The following is a 10,542-nucleotide window of genomic DNA, read 5'->3' as shown; positions in this document are numbered from 1 at the left end:
AAGTAAGCACTTGCCAGTATAAACATGACCCAGTTGTTTTCGGGTGTCTAATGCCGCATAAAGTAAATGAGCAAGGGCGTGTTTTTACTCTGCAGAAACGCACCTGCAGAAAAAACCCTTAGGCCACACCCATATGTACCTTTGGCTAATTCCTGCCAGGTGAAATGGGGGACACAGCAGCAAGATTTGAGGAGACCTAAATTGTAAAAAAAATGGACATTGAGGACGTCATCAATAAGCTGGACTCCGGAAAGCTCTGTCTAGGATTTTATTAGACTGCTTTTTTCCCCCAATATACCTGTATTGGAAGATTGAGACAAAAAGGCACAAACTCACATTAAATAAACAGGTAATCTAATCAATTCTACAAAGTGTATTTTGTAAAAGTAGCACTAGGAACAAACCAAAATAATTCAGGGCGTCCCTGCAGGGACTGTGAGAGAATTTGGGAAGATATGCACGTGCCCACAATACTGACCCTGTCCCTGACCTCTCAGTGAGGGGGCTAGAACCCAGCACCCCTCCTGCGGAGGCACTGCTACTGCCAGGGACTTCATCCTGGAACTCTAAAGAAAGCAGCTGGTCTGGGGGCATGGCACATCCTCAGGTACCACCCCTTGAGCTGAACCTTTCATTGTACGCCCCTGTAAGTGGTGGCTTCAGGGTGGGTGAGGAGGGAAGGGGATACTTAACAGAAGCCAATACTGTTGCCCAGCAGCAACACTGTTCGTGGGGATGGAACGGATCAGGGACTCAAAGCCTTTATGTTATTGTGGGCAGGAGGCCCAGATCCAGGCTGACCTCAGGGAATTGTAGCATCATTCATGTGGATGTTTTCAAGCTGGGGCAACAGGTAGAAGTGGGAGGAGCCAGAAAAGGGACTGGAGTGGGACTCCAGTAGAGCTGAAGTGACAGGCTGTGGATTTCAAAGGAGAGCTGAAGGAGGAGCCTAACATCTGCTGACACTTGGAACACATGAGCAAGTCTGCTCAGAACAGCATTTGTGCTTCCTGGGTAACTCTCCTCTGGATTTCACCTGGTTGATGAAGAAGGGAAAGCTTGAAACACAAGTATAATGATAGGTAATACAGAGCTTGTAGGAAAACATTCACATTTCCTCCAGTGGGAACGCCACTTCAACTTTTGGTCAATTAAATGTTACCAGCGAGTTGGGATGCCAGGTTACCAACGGAACTGCCCCAGATCCATAACTAGATTCGACACGGCGAACAGATTATAATAAAGGTGTGATGGGACACCTGGTTCCAACAGAACCTCCAGCAGTGATAAAACTATACTGAGGGAGTTTGTGTTTGTCCACCCTTGCTTTAGGAGGGCCACAGGGAGGGCAACTGTCCATCAGGATAAAGATACCATCCTGAGATACTCCTTTATTGCACTTTAAAATGAGTAAGGCAAAACAAATGGACAAAAACATAAGGATAAATCATTCCACCCTACTTCTCACTCCCCAAAAGAGAATTGATCTCTCCATCAATTATATCCAGGCCAGCATGGGCTAGGATCACTGCACGCTTGGCTGATGAGATTTGGGGACTGTCAGGTGACACGTAATACAGCTCAGTTCTCCCAGCAGGCCGGCATACTTGGCTAAGACCAAATTGCAGGAAACTGAAGCATCCAGCAGCTTCTATTCCCTTGGGAGCCTGTACTTTCTCACCAGCTGACTTTGGTAGAGTTCTTTACTACAGTCACGACTTGCTTTTGATTGTCCAGGGCAGAACTCAGCAAGGGGGCAGGAGGAGCTGAGTCTTTGATCCCCCATATTCTTTTACAGCAACTGGAGACAAGAAGGAACATGTTCTGCTGGGAAGAAGCTTTCTGCATGCTTGTTTTGTGCAGCATGAAAAGGTCAAGACTTTTTGTGTCCTGACCAGCCTCAAAGACAGAGGACAGGATTCTAAGAAAGCACAGAGAGGATTATTGCTGAGTGGCAGCACCAGCCCAAAAGGGATGAGGAGCATGGACATACAAGGTCTCCCCGGGGGCAGACTGATTATCTGGGGTAGACTCACTTCTATGGGCCACAATGGACAGGTCCCTCCAGGTAGAGCGTTGACCTAGGCATATTGATGGGCTCAGCAGAGAAATTCAGACAAGAGTGGGCAACAGGAGGGCCAAGAAGTCACAGGCAAGTTCTAAGAATAGTGACCAGAGATGCAATGCTTGGGGCAGGGTTATTTGCATATGTCAAATTTTCAGCACAGAAACTGACTGGGCCCTGGGTATTTCCTTGGTGCTTAGAATATACTAATAATTGGTTACTGGGAACAGAAGTCAGAGTAAAGTGATACTGTGGCCATGTGGAACCAGAGTGGGGTGGCTGTGCGGGGACAGGGGAGCCAACTCATCCCCTCTCCCCAGGTAAGCATTCAGAATTGCAAAGATCTGCCCAGGATGCAAAATACCTTAATTTATCCCAAGGTTGAAAACAAACAAACTTAAATCATTCAAATCACCACATCACAAAAGGCAGCTATTTTCAAAGACTAAAAATGTCACTTGGAATTAATGGCTGGGGGAGGGGGGCACAAAAATGGATGAGAACACAGTGTGAGAGGGAGAGGAGCTGTAAATACAGCAGCCTACACACCACATATCTCAGAGGAGCAGGCTCCCGCACACGCGGGCTTCATAATACCAGACGGTCTATTTGTTCACAATATTAAAGGGCATCTAGAATTAGCTACAGTGAGGGGTGGAAAGTTGCCTGAAGAATGGGCACAGAAAGGCTGCGTCCGATGATGGCCTGTCACTCGGGAGGGTGGAGCTGCTGGGCCTTCCTGTTGACCACTGTCTTGCAAAACTAAAAGAGAAACACAATTATTAAGGAAGCAACAGGGAAAAATAGAAACAAGCACACTGTAAATCATCATTGATGGAGGAGTTTCAAAAGAAGGAAGGATGCCAGTTGGTGTGGTGGGGGCTGGAGGGAGACAGGAAACTAAGTTCAGGCAGTGACTGAAAAGCTGGCATTGCAATAACCGGCTCAGAACTACTCTCTCCACCCCTTGTTTGTGGTTTTGGTACCCTAGCAGTGCTCAAGGGTACTCCAGGCTCTGTTCTCAACAATTACTCCTGGCAGGCTTGGGGGACCACATGGGGTGCTGGGATCAAACCTTGGTCAGTTGTGTGGAAGGCAAATGCCCTACCTGCTCCACCCCTCAGTACTACCCTTTTATCTGCTACTAGTCGTCAAGTGCACGGGGCAGGGAAAGAGCAGAGTTTTGCTGGGTAAGACGCCAGGCCTTAATGCCTTAGTGCTAAAACACAGCCAGTTTTCATTGATAAATAATTTCTAATAGCGTAATGGAAGCAGGCTCGGTTTTGCATTCCATGACCAACTCAATTCAACTGCTGGAATTACAGCAAGTCTTAAGGACTAAGAGAAGGAAGGAAAGGGCTTGGGAAGGTGACAGCATGGAACCGGGACCATCCCACACCGATCCTATGACCTGCATAGAAATACTCTCAAAGCATCTGAATGAAGCTGCCTCTTAGGGACAACCAGTCAGAATGGCATGAAGCAACACAGGAAGGAGATGAAGCACCGGACACAACAATGAACAGAAGTAAAAGCTGTTTGGCCAGTAGAATTTCCAAGGGAGGGCCAGGGAGATGGCTCATACCTAAGGGTGGTGCACATGTTGTGCAGAGTTGGAGCGTTAGGTGATTCATGGATGCCAATAGTCCCCTACCATCCCCCAATCCCAGTACAACCAGGTATGGGGCAAAAAACGAAACCAAGGGAAAAAAATCTTTTTTTGTTTTTTGTTTTATTGGGGCCACAAGTGTTGGTGCTCAGGACTTACTCCTGGCAGGGCTTGGGGGACCGTATGTGGTGCCAGAGACTGAACCTGGGTCAGCTGTGTGCAAGGCAAGCGCCCTATCCGCTGTACTATGGTTCTGGCCCAAAACCAAGAACAACGTTTTTCAAGGGAGAGGTAGGGAATGCTATGGTAACTAGGAACTGGCTCTGGGTGGGGGACACGGGGAGAGCCCCAGAATGCCTGCTCCAGCTTGAAATGGCTCAGGTTCTCAGAGGAAATGTGATTAGCTGATGATACTTGTGCATCCACTCATTATAACTTTAACCTCCAGCTCATACCACTGCCCTGTCCCTGTCTGGGTAGCTCTGTAAGATCACAGGCCCCTGAATATCATAATACTTATCATCTCTTTGATAGCAGTTAGGGAGCATGGGCAGTCAGCATCATTACTAGAGGGCAGGACAAATGCAGGTTTTCTTACTCCACTGAGCGCTGCTGAGGCCTTGAGGACCCACACTGCTTTGAGGGTCTATGACATGCACAGTGAGAATTCAGTAGTACATACAGTGCAGAGGGAAGGGGTGGCTTTAGTCATCCGCTGTCATTCCTTTCACTGGGTCCTTTTGTCTCATCTGGAACAACAACAACAAAAAAGCAGCCAATCAATCCCTTGCTGTTATACTTTAGTACAAACATATTGTCCTCTTTTGGGGGTGGGGCCAAAGTGGGTTCCAGCTCCACCTGGTGGTGTTCAGGAGTCCCAAACAGAAGTGGATACCATTTCTTGCAGATACCTTGGAGGTGATTACTCAAATCTTTAAAACCTGAAAATTCTCTTCTACTTACAGAATATAACGTGGGTTTTGCTCCTGGGCCACACCCAGCAATGTGGCCACACTCTATTCCCCTTATACAGTGCTGGGATTTGAACCACAAGGTTGTGAACATATGCAAGACTAATGCCTTAGACTTTGTACTATTTCTTTCTATTTTTTTTTTTTTTTGGCTTTTTCGGGTCATACCCAGCATTGCACAGGGGTCACTCCTGGCTCTGCACTCAGGAATTACTCCTGGCAGTGCTCAGGAGACCATATGAGATGCTGGAAATCGAACTCGGCAAACACCATACCCACTGCTATTGCTCCAGCCCCTGTACTATTTCTTTAGCCCTAAAATATGTATTTTAACTTCCCATTATGTATTACATCACTATCCATTAGTGATATAATGTTTTTAGTGATATAAACCAAAATGTTTTTGTGTTTTTTTTTGGTTTTGTTTTGCTTTTTGGGTCACATCAGGCGATGCACTGGGGTTACTCCTGGCAGTGCTCGGGGGACCATCTGGAATGCCGGGAATCGAACCTGGGCACGGCTGTATGCAAGGCAAATGCCCTACCCACTGTGCTATCGCTCCAGCCCCCCAACATGTTTTTGCTTCTGGGCCTCACCAGCAGTGCTGGGGGCAACCAGGGCAACTGGCAGTGTCAAAGATTAAACCTGAAATACTTCACATGCCAGGCATGCACAGCCCTTTGAGCTCTCTCCTATCCTTGTAACTCAACAAAATATGAACACGTAAGAGCATTATCTCTAGAATCAAACTGCCTAGATTGTATTCTCTCCACTGTGATCTTACTTTTACTTCATTGATCTTTATTTTTATTTATTTTCATTTTGGGTCACACCCAGTGATGCTCAGGGATTGCTCCTGTCTTTGCACTCAGGAATTACTCCTGGCAGTGCTTCGGGGACGATGTGGGATACTGGGGATCGAACCCAGGCCGAGGGGGGGTGCAAGGCAAATGCCCTACCCACTCTGCTATCACTCCAGCCCCACATGGACTGCTTTGGTTTTGTTTTCTCAGGGATGACTCGTGATGGGCCTTAGGAGATTAAACCTGAGTCAGCCACATGCAGGGCAAGAGCCTTACCTTATCTCTCTAGCCTAGAACATGGACGCTTAAGCTATTGCTCCTTCCAGAGTTATCCTCTCCTCACTGTAGCACAGTCCTCCCATTGTTCATCTATTTGCTCGAGCGGGCACCAGTAATGTCTCACAACAAATTGTGAGACTTGTTACTGTTTTTGGCATATTCACTAAGACTTTTAATTCCAACAGTTTGCAGATAATAGGTCTTTTCTGAGAAACATTTTTAAATATGCTTCCTACAGCATTCAAGCTGGTGTTTGTCTATTGTTCACCACCCCCAACTATATAATCAGTAAGTCTGTGGTAATAGGGATCTCAGGCAAGGCCCAGCTCCACATTCACAGAGTTCAACAGGGTGCTGGAGAAAGCTCTGGAAAGTGAGGCTGCCTGCATCAGGCCATTTTCCAGGGATGCTCAACCCCTGGCCCACAACTCGTTCAAAACCAAGAAGCCTCTTCCATCCCCCATCAAATCAAAATTCTGACCCCTCCACCCCAGAGCTTCTGAAATTCAGTCCCTACTTACAACTATTATTGTAATCACACAAACGTTTTCGCTTGTTCTTCTAAGTCAATTTCCTCAGACTTGATGAAAACAGTTCCCTGGGGCACTTGTCTATTCTTTGGCCTCAGACTTGATGAATGAGAACCTACAGGAGCTGGATCATAAGTGAGTCATAAAATCAATGTCTTACAAGCTGATTTTTTTTTGTCCCCTGCTTCCAAAAAAAGAAGTCTCTTTTTTGACACCATACCCATGTATGCTGACTAAAGACCAGGAAGCCTTTGCATACCTTAGCTCTATCTGGAACCTCTGACTCCTATAGATTTTTGCCTAAACCTCACTTTCATTTATTTTTTTTGGGGGGGGGGTAGGGGAGGCTGTTTGGGTCACACTTGGAGATGTTCAGGGGTTACTTCTGGCTCTGCACTCAGGAATTAACTACTGGAAATGTGCAAGGGAGTGAGCACTCAAGTGCTCAAGCACCATATGGGATGCCGGGGATTGAACCCGAGTTGGCTGTATGCAAGGCAAGCACCCTACCTGCTGTACTATCACTCCAGCTCCTAATATGTACATTTTTTATTGTTTATGTCTTCACTTTCCATGTTAATGCCTGTTAAGATGTTACATGGATTCTATAAATTCAAGATTTTCCATCAACACAAACTTGTTAAGGGTTTAATGTGCTGCTACATTTTATTTTTTAATTATTTAGGCTTTTGCCGTCACACCCAGAGATGGATGATTAGCGGTTACTTCTGGCTTTGCATTCAGGAATTACTCCTGGCGGTGCTCAGGGGACCATATAGGATGCCAGGGTCGGCTGGGTCGACCCAGGGTCAAACCTGGGTCAGCTGCATACAAGACAATTACCCTCCCTACTGTACTACTGCTCCAGTTTTACTATAGCCACATTTTAAAAAGAAGAGAAAAGGAGAGACTGGAGAGATAGTTCAACAGGTCACCTGCCTTGCTTTAAGCCAACCTAAGTTTGATCCTGGCACCACATATGTCCCACCCCACTCCAGCACTCAAGGAGAGATCCCTGAGTACAGGGCTCCCCTTCTTTAGGAAGCTTCTCTTTTTGTATTTGGGCCATCCAGCTGTGCTCAGGGCTTATTCTTTTTTTTTTTTTTTTTATGTAGGAGTACTGCTGTTTATTCAGCCACTGGTTAAGCTGACTGAATTGGGCATGAACTCCACAGAAGTTTTAAGTAGAAAAAATTGATTTCAAAAATTGAGGTCCTGTCCTGTCCTCCCGTTGTTCATTGAGTTGCTCGAGCAGGCCCAGTAACGTCTCCATTGTGAGACTTGTTACTGTGTTTGGCATACTGAATATGCCATGGGGAGCTTGCCAGGTTTTGCTGTGCAGGCAAGATACTCTCGGTAGCTTGCTGGATTCTCCAAGAGGGGCGGAGGAATTGAACTCGGGTGGCCGTGTCGGCCGCATGCAAGGCAAATGCCCTACCCACTGTGCATCACTCCAGCCCCTGGACTTATTCTTGACACTGTGCTCAAGGGAACTATTTGTAATGCTTGGGATGGAACTAGGGTTGGCCCTGTGCAAGGCAAGTACCCTATCCTTATACCTTCTCTCTGACCACATAAAGTTGCTATCTTTATAAATAGGTTCAGTTCTTTGGAAAAGAAATCTGGCAGTGAGTGCTGGAGCTGTAGTATTTAGTGGGTGAGGCGGTAGTGTAATGACTAAGCCTCTTGCCTTGCAAGCAGCCAACTTAGATTTGACCCTGGTGCTGCATATGGACCTCCAAGTGCTGCCAGAAGGGATCCCTGAACACAGAGTCAGGAGTAAGCCTTGAGCACTGCCAGCTGTGGCCCAACAACCAACCAAACAAAACTTTATTCCAACTTGTAGATAATTCTAATCTAAAAAAAATCTGAGGGGCTGGAGCAATAGCACAGCGGGTAGGGCGTTTGCCTTGCTTGCGGCCAACCCAGGTTCAATTCCCAGCATCCCATATGGTCCCCTGAGCACCGCCAGGAGTGATTCTTGAGTGCAAATCCAGGAGTAATTTCTGAGCATTGCCAGGTGTGACTCAAAAAGAAAAAAAAAAATCTGAGTGCACAAATAGCTATAATAGCATTATTCATAACAGTGAGAGCCTGACAACCTGAAGGGAAATTCAATATAGGGTAATATAAAGTATGTTAAAAAATTTTTTTAGGAGGAGATAATTTAAAAATTTTATTTTGATAAAAGCATTTTATTGGTTCTTCAAGGGGGGATTGAAAACAGATCTCACTGTTCAGCAGGGATTTCCACAACAGTAACCATAGTAAAAGCAAAAATGCTTTTTTCAATGTTGAGACACAAGTATAGAAAAACTATTGTGCTTGTCTGACTTTAAAAAAAAAGCTTTTTTAAGATAGCACTGGTTTACAATACTCGAGATGTTGAGATATTTAGACGTACAATATTACCACACGATGCCCCCTACTAGACCACCAGCATCTGTCCAATAGTTCATGGGACCCCTCTACCATTAGCCCACTTTTCACACCCCCAGATGGTTGTCATCATTACTATTTTTTTAAATAGTTGTACCCAGTGGTGCTGGTGATCAAACTCAGCCTTAAACATACTACACATATGGTTAACTATTTAAGCCCCAATTTCTGACCCCAATTTTAATTTTTAAATAGAAGTCCGCATTGGGAAATATTTCCCAGAGGTACAGCTCAGCAGTAGAGCTGTGGTCATCCTCCAGGGGAGACCTTGGGTTCAATCACCAGTACTACAAAATAAAACATGCTATTGGGGGCTGGGGAGATACACAAGGGGTTAAGGTGAATGCAAAGCAGATTTCATTTCTGGTACCACGACTTCCCGAGTGCTGCACTGCCACGAGGTAGCACTGCCTGGTGAAGTTCTGAAGCCCCTCAGAGCACTGCAGAGTGTGGCCCGTGGCCCTGTAGCACTGTATCCTCAGGCCTCAGCACTGACCTGCCAGCCTTGGTTGCCAGTCACTTGGCACCTCATGGTCGCCTGGGCACCATCAGGAGTGGCCCCTAGGCAGTAACCAGTGTGCCCTCAAAACAACTTTTAGGGCTTATTCCTGGCTCTGAATTCAAGGATCACTCATGGTGAAGTTCAGGGGACCATACGGGGTGCTGGGGATTAAACCTAGGTTAGCCACATACGAGGCAAGTGCCCTACCTGCTGTACTATCTCGGTGGCCCAAACCAAAACTTTTTAGAGGAGAAAAGCCACAGATACCAGACAGCCACAGATACCAGGTCTTGTACATTTTCTAAAGGGGTCAAACATGTCCCACAGTGGTCTTGGTTTGCTTTGTCTCTTACTGCCAAACTACAGATTGCAATTCCAGAGGATTTCCTGCTTTCACAGTCACCTCTGAGAAAGGTGCTTAATCTAAGCTTCTGGCACACAAGTTTCTAGAATGCAGGAACATGGCCGCTTCACGACTAATCTCAAAAGAATGCCAAGCCAATTGTCCCTAGATCAATCTGGCTGAGAACTCTGGGGCCTTTTTGGAATGAGGAAAGGCAGATTCCCCTCCAGCAAGAAGGCCCCGTAGCCCCCACCACACCCAACATCCTCCAGCATATAAAGAGCCGACCTCCATGACTGAATCTCATCAAGCCACCAGATCATCCCAGCCCCACAGCTCCTGGAGCATGTGGCCACATACATAGTCACACAACACCTTCAAATTTCAAATTCCACGGGAGAACAGCAAACTTGATGGGAAAGTTGCATAGAAGCCCACCAAGTTCAGTGTGCAAAAATAGCACTAGTTGGTGCTAGCTGAGCTAGAAGGCCTTTTAGCACCATCCATTGCAGTAAATCCTCAATGACAATGACTTTAGTGATGGGTCATTTAGAGATATGACAGGTAAAGGTAAAGGCCCTCCCGTTGTTCATTGATTTGCTCGAGTGGGCCCAGTAACATCTCCACTGGAGACTTTGTTGTTACTGTGTTTGGCATATCGAATACGTCACGGGGAGCTTGCCAGGCTCTGCCCTGCGGGCAAGATACTCTCGGCTACCGGGCTCTCTGAGAGGGGCGGAGGAATCGAACTCGGGTCAGCCATGTTGGCTGCATGCAAGGCAAACGCCCTACCGCTGTGCTAGAGATATGACAATGATCACAAATTAACTTTTACTGATAATTACATTTGCCATTTTGTTGTAAAAAGCATGAAGTAAATTTGTTTGTGCCTGCTAAGGGGGCAGTCAGCGATGGGGGGGGCGTAGGAAACTAGGGACATTGGTGGAGGGAATTGGGAAACTGATGGTGAGATTGGTGTTGTAACACTGAATGCCTGAAAT

At 46.4% G+C, this 10,542-nt stretch overlaps 1 protein-coding gene across 1 annotated transcript in view; it reads right to left on the bottom strand.

Moving 5' to 3' along the window:
• Positions 1-254: 254 nt before the first annotated feature.
• PITPNA (phosphatidylinositol transfer protein alpha) overlaps positions 255-10,542 on the bottom strand; it is a 45,985-nt gene continuing 35,697 nt past the window's right edge. The window contains exons 11-12 of the mRNA XM_056126931.1: positions 4,357-4,423; positions 255-2,827 (exon numbers count right to left, since the gene is read on the bottom strand). Coding sequence (XP_055982906.1) covers positions 4,379-4,423 — 45 coding nt within the window. The 3' untranslated portion in view covers positions 255-2,827; positions 4,357-4,378. The remainder of the gene's footprint in view (positions 2,828-4,356; positions 4,424-10,542) is intronic.

Source organism: Sorex fumeus, unplaced genomic scaffold, assembly GCF_029834395.1.
Source record: "Sorex fumeus unplaced genomic scaffold, SorFum_2.1 ptg000063l, whole genome shotgun sequence".
Classification (NCBI taxonomy): Eukaryota; Metazoa; Chordata; class Mammalia; order Eulipotyphla; family Soricidae; genus Sorex; species Sorex fumeus.
Note: the sequence above shows the minus strand (reverse complement) of the source record. Positions and strands in the feature narration are given on the sequence as shown.